This window comes from Chrysemys picta, chromosome 1 (genome assembly GCF_011386835.1).
Source record: "Chrysemys picta bellii isolate R12L10 chromosome 1, ASM1138683v2, whole genome shotgun sequence".
NCBI lineage: Eukaryota > Metazoa > Chordata > Testudines > Emydidae > Chrysemys > Chrysemys picta.
The window spans coordinates 294,223,340-294,239,000 of NC_088791.1; the positions used below are offsets into that span (position 1 = coordinate 294,223,340).

Consider the following 15,661-nt stretch of genomic DNA (forward strand, 5'->3'; position numbering starts at 1 on the left):
TGTGTTTCAATCCAGCACTATAACCAACAAAACAAAAGAGAGATATTTCTTAGTCTCCCTTGTATCCCCTAGGCATTCACCTCTGCTCATTTCCTTCACTCCTCTACCTCTCATCTCCAAAAACGTGGATAGCCAAATCTAAAGGTAAGAAAACTTTCAGCTAAATAAGCATGAAAAATTTACATACATCCAATTTAATTTTAAATTTCTTTCTTGGCTGCTGTTGGTTACAGATGTTTGCAAAATGTGAGATATGTCTCATTTACAAATCCTGTTGAAGCTTAAAAATCAGTAATTCCAAACTATCCTGAACTTGGTCAGAAGTCTGGATGGCTCATTCAGAATGAACTGGATACTGTCCAATAACTTTGTGGCTAAACCACCAAATAATGAATTATAATAAGCCTCACTATTAAAAAATACATGAATCAGAGTTTCTAGGTCAGATCCAAACCAGTCCCTACACCTTACAATTTTGCACACACAAAAAACAAAAACAAACACCACACTTGTAACCAACTGTGGTAATTTTATCTTGATTACAAAGTAAATCCCATTGATGTACAGTTGAAGTTTTGTGAATGCTTTAAATTCCATCAGTTTAACTAGCAGAACCTGTACCACAACATTCATGAATGCAAGACAAGACAGACAGGAATCACTGAAATTACAAACAAAATCTATTCCGCTGTTTGAGGTCAATGATTTTATTTAAATCAGATTTTTTGATAAAATTATTTTTGAGGAAAAACCTATCTAAAAATAGTTTTAATTAAGATACATTATAGTTCAAAGCTATCTCATCATGGAATAGGGATTATAAATTTTAATTCTACAGAATGAGACAATATACACCTCTACCTCAATATAAGGCAACCCGATATAACACTAATTCGGATATAACGCGGTAAAGCAGTGCTCCCGGGGGCGGGGTTGCGCACTCCGGTGAATCAAAGCAAGTTCAATATAACATGGTTTCACCTATAATGCGGTAAGATTTTTTGGCTCCCGAGGACAGCATTATTTCAAGGTAGAGGTGTATTCATGTAATGTTTAAGAAAAGTTTTGTAAATGAGTTCCAATAGTTCATTGATTAAGGCCCCAATCTTATGGGGTTCCACAGGCTTCTGTGCCGATTATTTAGGTTAATCTTTCTATCTATCCAATGGGACTCAGTGCTCAGTCCAGAAGATACCATCAGAGATGTTTAGTTTTGCAGTTCTCAAACTGTGAATGTGTGTCTCCAGAGGTAACATGCTGGTTAACAGCAAAAATGTTTTAAAATAAATAAATAAATATATAGAGGTGAGAAATAACAGGTCTCAACTCTATTGTCCCTCTGCAAACTTGTGTACACGGAGTCAATCCCCTTACCTCTCACTAAAAGTTTAAAGTTTCAAAAAGTTCAATAAATAGAAAATTATTGGGGGTGGAATAGATCTGAACAAGGAGAAGAAGTCTGGAGTTAAATGTGAGAAGTGAGGGACATATGCTTGTTTTGTTAAAATATTGTAAGTTTGCTGTTGAAGAAAAAAATCCAGAATACTTAATGTTGTTGTTAGTTAAATAAAACAATTTAAATGTGTGTCTGGTGATGTTCTCCTCCTAATGCGGCATGGCAAGAAAATCCTCCAAATATTAATGATTAACCTGTTGAATTGGAGATAGTTCACCTCCCAATGACTTCATAAATATCTGCTTCAATTACCTTTGGTAAACGAAATAACCAATCATTCATTTTCGGATATAGCTGTAAAACTCATCTGAAAAGTTTCCAAAATAAATCACTGTTTAAAAATGTATAGCATGTACCTTCTAAAAATGAAACCTCCACCTATCACCAAATTGTGAAGAATATGTATTAAGGTTATAACCACCAAGAATTCACTTTTATGTAGAAAACCATGATTAAATTGAGTCTCCCTGACTAGTGATTTAAATCATAATTTAAATCAAATCCACCCTGCTGCTAAAGCACCTATTCCCCGTGCTAAGTTATCAGTGTTACTCCTTTCTGTTCATGCTAAATGAAACCACTTTGAAAGATCTGTGATGTTTAAGACTACAATGTCATCAGTATAGGAGGACATTCAGCTCTATGCCTCCTTTTTCCTTCAGTTTTTACAGATTCAATGTTCTTACCAGTATCTGACGGAGATAGCCATCTGGATGAAGATGAATTGCCTGCAACTTGTGCACACATTGTTACTCAGACCCAGAAGACACAAAATTTGAATGCTAGCTGTAATTTCAGTACCACAAATTCAGACAAGCAAACCTCCTTTTCCGTCTCTTTAAAAAACAAGCTAACTAAATACAAATATATTCATTAATGCAACATTAACTTTGAGTTTTTACATGCACAAAAACTCCGACAGCAATTGCAACACTGTATTGGGTATGTAATATAGCCCCATTTAATCAACGTTGGTCTATACCCCTAAGATTTCAATGCCATGCAAGTCAGTTTTTCAGGCCAAGCAGTATTTCGTTTCTTTACCATACCCAGGAATTAATTTTTCATAGCTGGGCTGTGTATGTGTGTGTGTGTGTGTGTGTTACATAAAGGCAAAAATGCCAACACCCCTCTCCCCTTAAAAAATTGTGGAATTAACAAGATTTTGCCAACCATTACTCTGATCATTCTGCTTGTATGTTATATTTCCCCCACCCTCCTCTATCTTGTCCACTTAGTTTGTAAATTCTGCAGGACAGAACCATCTCTTCTATATATTTGCATGATGTCTAGCACAATGGAGCCCCAGTCTGGCATTTTACAGCTGATGCACAAACAAACAGATTTCAGGGTTCTGAGGGCACTATTAATCAAATATACTGATTTGTTTAGACTTTTTTAGAACATGCAGCAAGGTTATATGTAATGACTAGATAAGGAAATAGAAATAATGGGACATAGTCATGTCAATACTGATAAAATAAAGAATATGGATGTCATAAAAGGATTTTAAGCATTCACAAATATAGTTTGAGCCTTTTTCTACTATATGAATGTTCCACCATGAATGTTTCAGACACATCAGCTGATGTGCACTGATCATATAGATATATTACCCTTTAAAAGCTCTTTGCTACGTTAAGTACAAGTTCCGTTTACTTACCTCAAGAACATTTAGCTGATCCAACACATTCTACATTTATAAAGGATTTTTCTATTTTTATTATACCCAGGCGTGAATTCCTAGGTCCTTATGAATACAGATTTTATTTTTATATCTCTCTACATCCATCTACATTGCATGTGGTTACACAAAATTTATTTCAGAAAGGGAGACATTCACAATCTTCAATTTTTCTGTTTGCTTGCATAACAAAAGGGGAAAGTTTTTAAAGTAATATCGCCTGTCAAAGTATTCTCTGTGAAGGCCCTTGACTCTGATATTCACTTTCACTCTATCCAAAGGAGCTCGTATTTGTTACCCTTCCAGGAAAGGCCCCTCTTTTTAACCAGGAATCCAGGCCTCAATCTCACAACCCTTATTCGTGAGGCCAGTTCTGTTGAAGTCAATGGAACTATGCATGTAGGTAAGGGCTACAGGATCAGGCCTGGGTGGAGGGATTGGCAGGCTGTTATTGTATTTTATAGAAGTGATGTTGTTTATCTTGTGAGCAGCTGGTTATTAAGGGTGTTGGGCACTTTTGTTGTATTTACTGGGAATCTTAATATTACGTCAGAGCATGCACAGCAAATGCACCTGGCTACACTTTTACAAACTGAAAGAACAGGAAGAAGAGTGTGGAGATGGAGGAGAAAGAGGAAAGAAGGAAGGAGAAAATGTAAAAAGGGAAGAAAGGGCAGGAGACTAAAGTGGGGAAGGAAGAGGGAGAGAAATGAGAGGGAAAAGGAGGTGAGAGGTAGGAGGAAACAATGGGGAGAATGGTGGGAAGAAGGGGAGAGAGGCAGAGAACTGATGGAGAAAAAATGCACAAAGATAGGTGAAAACAGAGAAGGGTGGTAGGGAGAAAACAAATGAAAAGTGGAAAGCAAACTCTGCCAAAATATAAAAAAAGGGTGGGAAACAATAGAGAGGAGAGGGAGGAAGGGAGCTGGATATAAACCAGGGTAAGATACAGCTGCAATGCCTTCCGAAGTTAAAGTATAACTCCCCTGCCTCTGCTAAAAACAGAGGGGAACGCCTCCCTCTCTCCCTGACTTAGGGGAGCACTGCTCCCCACTCTTCCTCAGCTGGCAAGTGCTCCCCTTCCTGCTTCAATGTCCTTTACTCACTGACTGCCAGGATGTAGCATGACATGACATGGGGAAGAAAAGGGGGTTCATTACAAATACACCACAAATGGGAACTCCTTCCCATAAAGGTTGGAAACTACTTGCATAGGGACTGATCAGAGTGACATTAAGCAGCTCCAGAGGGAGCTTCACGCATTCAGCTGGCCTGAGGCTGCAGTAGCAATGAAGATTTGCCTACGGAAAGGTCAGATGTTGCTGCTTGAGGGATGTCCCTTGTCAGGCAGAAGCTATTGCTGCTTGGGAAAGAGAAAGGAGAAGGAAGAGAAACTATGTTCTCAGTATGAATGACTGGCAAAGCCCACAGTTCCCCTTGGCCAGACAGATATTTTGATTCTGTCAGGTGCAGTGACAGCACACTGGGATGAAGGCTTGTGGGTGTATAAGAACAAATCTACACACAAAGTCCCTTTTCTGAAAAGCAAAATAGATGGTATATTTTAGAATCAAAATTGAATGCTGAGTATCACATATATCCCAGCAGATAAGTTAGTAACTCAGACCATTTTATAGCACTAAAGAAACAAACATTTGTCTCAGAAATGAAACCAACAAGACCTAACCTACATTTAGACCTATTTTCTCAGAACCCTTTGCCACTAGTGCAGCTCCACCACTGTAGCAAACAATGAGAGCACCAGAGTTAATAGTCATTAGTGGCTGCTGTAGTTTTAGCCACCAGGTAACCTACCTGTTTGGAGCAGCACTGAACAACAAGGTGGTCAAAAAGCGGTCTACACTACCCCTTCCACTCTTGCAACTGAATCAGTGGTAACAATGGCGGGAAATTTTAAGGAAATGGGTCTAGTACAGAGAGCCTAAAAGTACAGCAGTATTTTTAGTCCTCTTTAAAATACATACTGCTCATTTTAGACTAAGCTAGTTTTGTTCACACGTCTTCTCTAGCCAATAGTGGAAACATTTAATAAGAAGACTGCAGAACAGCTCGCTGCAAAATGCATCACAATACATGAGGATTTCAGGTTCCAAATGCCTTTAGAAGTGTCTATACATTTTAAAGGTTCAATGGTTTATGAATATCAATTTATCAAGTTATAAAGGTGTAAACTCTCTCTCAAGGTGCCTGAATATCAGAGTATTACTTTCTCCTTCAGTGAACAGTTCAATATCCCATTGCACATCGGTCATGATCACTATTGGACAGGATCATCATGTATATGCCAAAGATAAAAGCTGTTCAGCCCCTCAATATTTCAGTAGGTTTGGTATTGATGGAAGCTGAACTTCCCATGATTTATTATGAAGACATAAACCAAGCTATAGTACATATTAAATTATGATTTTTTTTTCGGAAGCAGTTGGCAGAGGTGTATCTGTTTTATGCTCATATCTATATCTTTCTGGTTTATTAAATACATTTGGAGTCTGTTGTACATTTGGCAATCTATTTTTAATCATTTTAGCTTATTTGTCTAAATTAGAAGCATGTAAGAAACCGTCAATAATCTGTCCAGTCAGCACCATTAAATATTTTAATGTGGGTTTGTGGTAACATAGCTCATAATTGCTCATTGCTAATATGTCAAGTTCAAAGTTTTATTTAAAGCAGGTACTGTAAAAAGGGTCTACTTTCATAATCTAATAGCATACCAGCAAAAAAATCAGAGTACTATTTTGGCCCTGTTTACTGCACTATATGAGCACCACTGAATTAGGGAAGTGCTACTATCCCATTTTACAGTGAATTGAGGCAAGGAGAGAGTAAGTGACTTGCCCAAGGTCTCACAGGAAATTTGTGGCAAAAGCCAGGACAGGTGACCTAAACATTGTCTAGTTCTCCTTTTACAGCCACCAGTTAAGAAACACTAAGGCCAGGTCTACACTAAAAAAAGTCAAGTTGACTCAGCTATGTCACCCAGCCATGTCACTCCACACTCCCGAGTGACATCGTTAAATCAATATAATCCCCAGTGTATACAGCAGTAGGTCAATGGAAGAATTCTTGGGCAGTTGGATTAACTACAGTGACAGGGAACCCCTCCTGTCACTATCTATGCGGAAGCACTGTAGCTGTGTTGCTGTAGCAGTTGAAGTGTAGAGACATAGCTTAAATTTTCAACACTGGCACTTCATAAAAATGAATCAAAATGTACACCACAGAAACTTAATTTTAAAAACACAAACAGCTCAGAATCAGTTGTTCTTCTCTACGTTACTGGTCAAGACCTGAGCCTAAAGTTGGGCATTTCTCCTGAAAAAGAGGTCACAAACATCTTAAGCAGTATAAAGAATTCAGGTTTGTTTGTTTTTTTAAAGGTTTTTGTGATACATAACTGTCACAGGTTCTTGCTGAAGCTCAACTGACTTTTAAAAAGGTGATTTGCAAATTGGCTTGGCAAAAATGCATTAACTTTGGAATTATATACTGAATGCCCCCAAAGGCAAGTCCAAATAGGGACACTGAGTATACAGCTGATTTTAAAGGGTTTTTTCCCCTTTTATATATATTGCCATTAATATTGCTTTCTGTAATTCTGAGTATATCACATTTAATTCCAATATAACTAATGGGCAATACAAAGTCAATTTAACTTAATTCACAGCTCAGAGATTTAAAGGTAGTTTACAAATATGCATGCTTCCCTCTCTCTCACCCCAAAAATCCCTTTCAGAATTATATTCTGAATGCCCCATTCTGAGAGAAGCAATCTGCAGGTTTGTAATTTTAAAACATCCTTTGGATATAGAAAAACAAAGGCCACATTGCCATGGATCAATAGCTTTGAACTCCCTCTCCTGATACATTCTGCTGATGATCTAACATCTGCCACTGAACACTGTGGATAACGTAGCTTGCCATTAAGGGTTTAATTTTCAGGTCCTTCAGACTGTTTACTTAGCACACTGTTGGAAAAATCTGTACAGATTTTAAATGTTTTCAAAAATAGCATTTTTTCTAAACATTTACAAAACAGTACACTGTTCTAAAAATAGCTGTGTTACTTCTAGATACAGAATCCACTTTTCAGAGTACTTTCCAGTATAAAGCCACCAGCAGAATGTATATTGCAACATTCCTCCAAAAGGAAGTGGGCAACCTAGATTTCACAAACCTGAAAAGCTAAAAACAAAGCCACATACATTCTAGATAATAAATCTGCTGCTTGGCTCTCTTATTATGGTTATTTGGGGCATTCAACACAGAATTCCAAGCTGTGGAGTTCTTTTAATATGCATTTGCAGAGGGCAAAAGATACAATTAAAGGGTCTGAATCGGCAAAAACTTAGGCTATGTCTACACTAGAGAGTTTACAGCTGCACTGCTGTAAGATCTCTCGTGTAGCCGCTCTATGCCAACAGGAAAGAGGTCTCCCGTCAACGTAATTAAATCACCCCCAACAAGCAGCGGTAGCTATGTCAGCGCTGTGCAGCCTACCACTCATGCCAGCATAACTTGTCACTCAGGGGCGTGTTTTTTTCACACCCCTGAGATACAGAAGTTTTGCCAACATAAATGGTAGTGCAGACATGGCCTTACTGGTTATATTACTTACTAATGGATATAGTAGCATTGAAGCTAATGGAGCTATTCACGATAGTAAACACTATACTGGTAGTGTCTGCAGATGAGGCCCTAGTTTTACCAAAGTTTGTTTCACCTTACTAATACTAAAAGGTAACAGGAATTTCCTGCAACTCCTCATACAAATTCAACCGTAAAATACATTTTCCATCCATTTTAAAGGTAATCTGCAAATGATTTTGAGAGAGTTAGGCTTGTGCCTTTTCTTGGTTTATTTTTTATGAAGAAGGCCTGATAGCTTTCCCCCACCAAAAAAAGTGTTCCCCAACTTATCTTTTAATTTAAAAACAAAGGATTTAAGACTTGTCTTTTTTATTTTTTAATTGCTGAAGGATCTTTTGAAGGTCTCAGAACATGGACATTATGAGCTCTCAACTTAACTGAAGGGGCAAGATATAAAATTGCTAACAAACATTCTTTGTCCAAAACGTTAATTCAACATTCTAGTTTAATAGGTGTTAAACCCCAAAGTGTTGTTAAAAGGTATCCTTTCTCAATTGGCCTGATCTACACTTACAAATGTACAGTGTAAAATAGGTTGTAATTATGTTGGTTTGGGGTGGGGGGGGTGAATTTTTTGCTGACAGTTACACTGGGATAAAGATACCTTATGTTGGTATACTTTATTTCAGTTCCTGAACTGGAATAAACCATACCAGTATAAGCTTTTTAATATCTGTATAACTGCAGCCACACTTGGGGTTGGAGGGAGGGGAGTTGTTGACACTAACTCTACTGGTAGGTACTAAAGCCCTAAGTCTTTGGGCTTCTTGATTTGTGAAGTCATAATTCACCATTTATGTAGGTACCATAAAGTCTTCCAGGGAATACAAGACCTAAATTTCTAATGTGGGGGAGGCGAGCGGGGAGAAGATAGAAACAGCTTCCATCACTTTTCTGAGGTGGGGTAGAGGAATTGGTAAGGAAGGGAACTTTTAGACCATTTTTCTTCACAGGTCACCTTTAACAGCCAATTGTGATAATGACGTCAGTATCACATTATGAATTAATGTATCCAGTGTATTATCCATGACTGAACTGTATTGTCTAATTAAAGCCTGTTTGTACACTCTCCAAGCAGAGATTACATTCAATAAATATTGGTAATTAAAAAAGTCTTTACCTGTGTCAGAAGTACATCATGATTGTTGAAGAACCACATTCCAAAAAGGATAAGCAGACACATGGGTGAGAAAAGGGAGAAAGGGGGGAGGGGAAAAAAGTAAAAATAAATTATAACTACAATATCTAAGATGCACAACAGCATATACAAGTTTAACATTCAGTCCAATTCCAAACTTAATTATACATTAATTGAAAACAGGTTGCACATTTTATATCTAGGAATAAAGAGATACAGTGTAGGATGACCAGACGTCCCGATATCCGCCAGCAGCACTGTGTTTTTTTTTTCTTTTTTTTTGGCTCAGCCGGGGCAGGACTCGGCTTTTTTTTTTTTCTTTGCTCTGCCGGCAGGCACCCCTTCCTTCCCCCCCCGCCCATGTGTCCTGATATTTTCTTCCTCTCATCTGGTCACCCTAATACAGTGACACTGATATACTAATATACAACTAACTGCTTTTTTATGAACAAAATAAATCATGCATTTTTCACTAATTACATTTCAACATAAATGCTCTATAATCAGCTAAGGATGACCCTCAGATATGCAAATACATTAGGTTAATTTAGAAAACATCTGCTGAGAATCTTATTTGAAAAAACACGTATGTTGAATACTAAATCACAAAGCAAATGCTCCAACAAAATCCACTCATTCCAAACTAAACCAGTGCTCCATCTGACCTGAGTACTTTATAACGGGTGTTCCTGAGTTTCTTTCATAATGAGGGCCATTCCTTAACAGAGAAAGTCTTAGGAAAACTACCTCTTGTCTGTGATCAAGTAATAGCCTTGTGATACTCATCGATTACATGGAAAAAAGTGTTTAGAAAGGAGAAAAGAACCAAACACTGCATATGATTTCCAGCCACTTGCCTTCTCCTTGCATATGATGCCCAGATATCCAGTCCTCTTGTTTTCCTGCTTCTCTGAACATTGCTGCTCTGTTGGCTGGCAGCACCAGTCTCACTATTAACACTACTATTTCATCTACTCCTCTTACGTTGCAATAGCCTCTAAGTAGAGACAGATAAGCTGGGTTCTCCCACTTTCCAGCTCCTTTCAGAGTATCCTAGGCTCTTCTTCACAATAAAAAACGTGAGCACTTGTCACAGTATTTGGACACAAGGAAGAGAGCCAGCCTTATGTGGTCAACCAAGTCTTCATGCAATACCAATGAGTGTTACAGGGACTATTAGTGGACCACATACCATACTGCTGGTTAATAGAGAATGTGGAGTTAAAAGAACTGCATATTGATACTCAAGACAAATTGATCTTTTGAATTTCAAGCATATTTCAATTTACAAAATCATCTACACAAGTTCCAGGCTCTCACACAAACAAAAACAAATTGACCAAATTCAAAAGTTCTAATCCCCTGGCACCAACCCGCCCCCTCACTCTGCCACAAAAAAACAACCACCCAAAAACCCTGAAACCTAAATCAACTTCCTATTCTTAACCCATCCACTTCCATTCAAATCAGTCCTTTGTAAAAAAGCCAGAATGGGAATATATTGTCAAGTGGCTCTGAAACCTGTTCTAAAAGAAAAAGCTGCATGAAGTAGGGAATTTTAACTGCTCTAGACAGAAGACAAAGTTATGTTTAACTTTTGGAGATGCATCTTGCATCTGGGTCCAGGATATTGTGGACAAAGAAAAGAGATTAACAGGTTGAAGTTTCTTCATAAAGCTTGGTAGAACATCTCAGGGTTAAGAATAACTTTCGTATGGCATGCTGAAATTCAGTTAAACCTGGTCAAACATTCTCCATCAAAATGAGTGTGATAGGAAACATCTTTTCAAAAAATCAGAGAGGATCAAAAAAGTACAGGAGATTTGAAAAATATGGTTTTTCAATTAAACCCTGAAAAATGAGAAAAAATTCAGTGAAATAAACGGTTTATTTAATTTTTTAATGGGGGTAGTGGGAGGGGAATCATTTCCTCACCAGCTCTAATTATTGTCTTCACTGTAGTCAGCAACCTTGCACATATAGATGCAAACAGCTATCAACATTAAGGATTGAGAAGTCAAGCCCACAAGAGTCACAAAATTCCAAAAGTTAAAATCTCTCCCACAACATTAAAACTGTTTCACGTTGCATATCCTGTATATTTGTATCCTGCATACTATACGGATTACTATGGCTTGCATTAGACAAGTAAAGCAGGAGAAGGTATACAAGTGCACCATACCTAGCCCCTGCGCAAATCTATTTGCCTCAGAGGGCTATTAGAGGACTTCTACAATTGTGTAATCTTCTCATTTTCTGATTTTTTTCAGGAAAGTGTTCATAGAGAGAATTAAGGAAGGGTGCATAGGACCCCTCCCATGCCTGCACCCTCCAAAAAAGTGGAGAAGTGTACTTTGTCATAACTCTAGTCTTCCTTTGCTCAGCATATAAATCCTTGTTCAGAGACAGAGAAAACAGTTATATGTCCCAAACATTTCCCAACTCGTGAAAGATTTGACTCACCACTCACTGATCCTAACACCATTTGCCAGTGTTTATTACTCATTGACTCAGCCTATCTATAACTGGACTTTCCTTCCTGTTAAGAGGCCATACGAATGCCTTGTTATCTTCTATGTTGTCTTGGGCTCTTAATAGGGGAAGGAAGGCTTTTTGCCTAAGCTGTCTCTAGAAAGAATCCTATGTAGGCCAACCACTTCCAAATGAAGAACCTGGGATTTGGATACACCAATAAATTAACAGTGCTTCCAGAACCTTAGGAGCAACACACAAGTCTGCAAATAAGTCAAGTGTTTCAAATCTACTTTTTCACCCTGGAGGTAGACGCCCTTCTTAGATTTAAGCAGGAAATCTACTGGTTCCCGAGAGTGAATACAGCATTGAGCATTTATAATTTTAGATTCTACGCCAACAATTTCAGCCTTTAGAGACTGGATAATTTAGAGGGCCTGGCAGAGGAGACTGTGTCCAAGTTATGAAGGTACTAACTTATAAACAAACACTACTGCTAGTTGTGGGAAGCAAGACCTTCAGAGTCAAACAGGTATGATCAAAATGGTGACATTTTCATCCTGGATTCTTCTGGTTATCATCAGTAAGTGTGGAAAAGGGAGATATTTATACTCTCCTCCTTTCTACTCCACTCATACTGCCTCTCGCCAACCATCTCCCTCTCACTTTGTTCAAAACCCTTTCCTTCTAACTGTACCACCTCCTCACTCTCTACCCAGCATCTGGTCAACTTTTCAAACACAAAATTGATGGGATCCATCCTTTACACTATCCTCCTGTTCCTTTTTCACGATGTCAAATCAGCTAGCTAATGACTGGCCTGTGTGACAGTCAGACTGATTTTAAAAATATTTGCCATGATTCAGAACCATCGCATTGCACATGCAACTTACCTAGGTAACAGAGTGAGGTTATTACTGCTCCTCATTTCCAACCCCCTTGCCTCTTACAGTTACTCACATTTTATTTCAAATTAGACTAGCTTCTTTGGAGAAGGGACTGTCTTTCCAAGCATTCAAACAGACTAAGAACAACATGACCCTGACCATGATTGCGGCAGTTAGACACCACTGCAGAATAAAATAACTGTCCTCTTTTAAACCCCGTATTCTATTCTTAAGACTCCGTCCATCTGTCTACCTTAAAATCTCTATTTCTGAACTTGGCCTTCATCCCCACACCCCTCAATCTATCTTCTCCCTCCCTCTTCTTCCCTTCCTGTCTCTTATCAATATCCTCTTGGGCTCCTTCCCCCTCTGTATAAGTGTGTTACTAGCATTACTTAACGCTCCTCACCTGCTCCCCATACTATTAAAATCACACCTTTGTTGAAGCTGGATACAAGCTAAAACAAGTGCGTGGGCAGAGAGACTGAAATAGCCATTCAACAAAGGGCTGCTTACTGGAAGACAAGGTTGAAATGGGAAAAGTTACATTGCTGGTTCCAGTAATGTACACGTTCTGCAGACAGAAAACCCTGGCAATCCAGAAGGTTAATCTGGCACCTTTCAGATTTTTTTAAGGGGGACAAGTTAACAAAACTGTACGTGTTAGCAATTATGAAATTATGTTAGCATACAGGCAATTATGAAAATATATTTTTAGCACTGAGTTTTCACACATAGTCAGCACCCATTTAGGCAACTAAATAAATGCTCACCGGCTTCCACTGATCTCAAAAGGAGTTGCGGGATGCTCAGATCTTTAGACAATTAAACAAGTGGCTAGGTTTTCAAATGGGAATGGTTTTGAAAATCTGGCCGTAAAAGTAATTTATGTTTCACCATTTTTTGACTTTCAATATTCCATTCATCTTGGGAAAACTGGTCAGTATCTAGACAGTTTCATTTTGGTTCTCACACAATGCTGTTGTATTCACAGTGCAGCAGGGGAATATGTTTTTAAAAGCTTTTTATTGGAATTAAAAAGGTATTCCATAAAAAACACTTTTATTCTATTGTGTGTGTTTTTAAAGCAATTAGCTAATGAGTTGTAACATGTGTTTGTACCCAAAACCGCCTTCATGCACCAGTTACATTCCTTTTTAGAATATACTTTTTATATTGTGTAACAGTTCAGTTGCCAATAAAATATTCACATCTGTTTATAACACAAAACATTCATGCATGCAAATTATCCATATGTTGAAGAAATGAACACGTCTCTAAGGATCCAAAAATGAAAATCTTTACAATTTTTATTCCTCCACTTCTGCATTAATTTGACTTTATAACAAGGTAAAACTGCCACTGCTATCACACACAGTAATAGGGAAGGTAAAACAGCAATGCAGTATTTTAAGACCAATTACTGTTAGGCTGTGTGGATATGTTTGAAAAAGTGAAGAGACTGAGGGGTAACATTTTAAAAAGCTCCCTTTAGAGCATAATGGGAAAAAAAAGTGACTCAGAAGCTGCCACACGGCTGCATGTGAGGATTATGTAACACCTGGATAATCAGCCAATCAGATTCCCAGGCAGGCTGAACCCTTCTAAAGACCTACAATTCTGTTTCTAAAAAATGCTTCTTACTCTGGAATTGACTTTTAAGATTACACTGAGGTAGAAGCCTCTTTATTTAAATTAACTGAAGCCATGACTCTCACTATGTATATTTCAGTGCACTATTGTTAATGGCATCACAAGTTTACTTCTGTTTGTATTATGGTGTGTCTCATTCACAGTAAGTTCAGAATAGTATTACTCAGCTTTACTTAATAGTATCATTGCCTAAAGCAGACCTGCTCACAATACACACTGGTACGGATAGAATCATTTACCCACTCTTCCTCCGGACAGCATATTATTTTGGAAGGTAGCTTCAATATGTTAATATTCCATTGCAACAGCAATTAAGGCAACACTATATTCATTAGAAGTACAACTAACCTCTCAGGAGCAGAAATGTATTAACTGTTTAGTTCTAATATACCACATTAGTGTTACACTGGATCAGCCACAGAGGTGCAAGCACCGATCGTCATGTCAACAGCTCCTTCCTTTCCTTTGCAGCTGACCTCTTCATTTCCCTCCCAACCCACGCAGCTTCCTCCTGTTGGAAGCCAGGGGCTTGAAGAGCTGTTACTGCTCATGTCTCTGAATTGTCTGCCTCAGATAGAGCCAAACTCATGGTGGCTCCCTGATCTGGAACACTCCCCCTCCCCCTTCCCTGTGGCTGCTCCTTGTGCTCCAGAATACAAGTTTCAGGCCCTCTCCAGCTCCCAACGGAAGTCTAGCACTAACAATTATGAAGAAAATCTTCCAACTGAGCTGAACGTAAACAGTGACATCTGCCTGAGTCTGCAGACATAGATCTTCAGTGAATGTTAAACACTCAATCCTAGATCTGACAATTTAAATGTCACCACTATTAGCTATTTCACTGCTGAGCAAAGGACACAAGCAAATGGATCATCATGTTATGAAGACCTGCACAATCTACTGTAAGCAGTGCATCTTACAGCGTCACAAATGAGTGGCGCTTGGCAGAGTACCACCATTTATCCCTTCCTCCCCCTCACCCCCAATAGCTGATTACCATTACTCAGGGACCAATCTGAATATATGTCTACCCTTTAATCATGGTATGGCTAAGAGATCAGTTATTCCAGTTATTCACAATAAGGAAGTTACATTTGTAGTCAGGGTTCCAAAGCAGTTCTAAGATTTTTCCTAATTAATGGACACAATCTTAGGGCTGAGATCTTGCTCCCACTAAATGCCAGTGACTTGCAGAATCAGGCCCTTAAAGAACCTCTGACATCTCATGGAAAAATTATATATACGCAAATTTTGCTTATTTCTCATATTCTGTGAATTTATTTTGCCTTGCATCTTTATTACTAAGGTCATTAGCATAGAAACTGTTTCTCCGGGAATCAGTGGCAACAGTTCATTCCCCACCAGCAAGCATACATCTCTGTCACTGCATTTGCATGCTGCAGAGATCATGAGATCAAATAATCAGAAAACTGTAAAAGAGAAACCAGTTGCATCTGATAAATTGGTAAGATGTTCTTTTCACACATACATCATTCATACTCAAGGGTGAAAAAAGACAAATAAAAACAAATATGCATCAGTTGTCTGACAAGGCTTCTGCTTAGAGAAAACAAATACTCCAGAAGACATCAGCAACTCTTTAAGGACACATTAAAAATAAATTTGGTTTATTAGATATTTATAGATACACAGATTCCAAGGATAGAATAGACAATTGTGATTGTCAAGTCTTACCTACT

At 38.3% G+C, this 15,661-nt stretch overlaps 1 protein-coding gene across 14 annotated transcripts in view; it reads right to left on the bottom strand.

The window, feature by feature from the left end:
- Window positions 1-15,661, bottom strand: part of TSC22D1 (TSC22 domain family member 1) — a 142,372-nt gene that overhangs the window by 37,718 nt on the left and 88,993 nt on the right. For 3 of the 14 annotated variants that reach the window (XR_010600706.1, XR_010600702.1, XM_005287177.4), the window contains one exon: window positions 5,623-8,931. The exons of 9 other annotated variants lie outside the window; for them this stretch is intronic. Coding sequence is in view for 2 of the 5 variants with exons in the window: in XM_005287177.4 (XP_005287234.2) it covers window positions 8,928-8,931 (4 nt within the window). In the remaining 3 variants the exon portion in view is untranslated. Of the gene's footprint in view, window positions 1-3,204; window positions 4,679-5,622; window positions 9,149-15,661 lie in introns of those variants that run through there. 2 more of the 14 variants (XM_042842688.2, XM_042842686.2) reach the window with 2 other exon arrangements.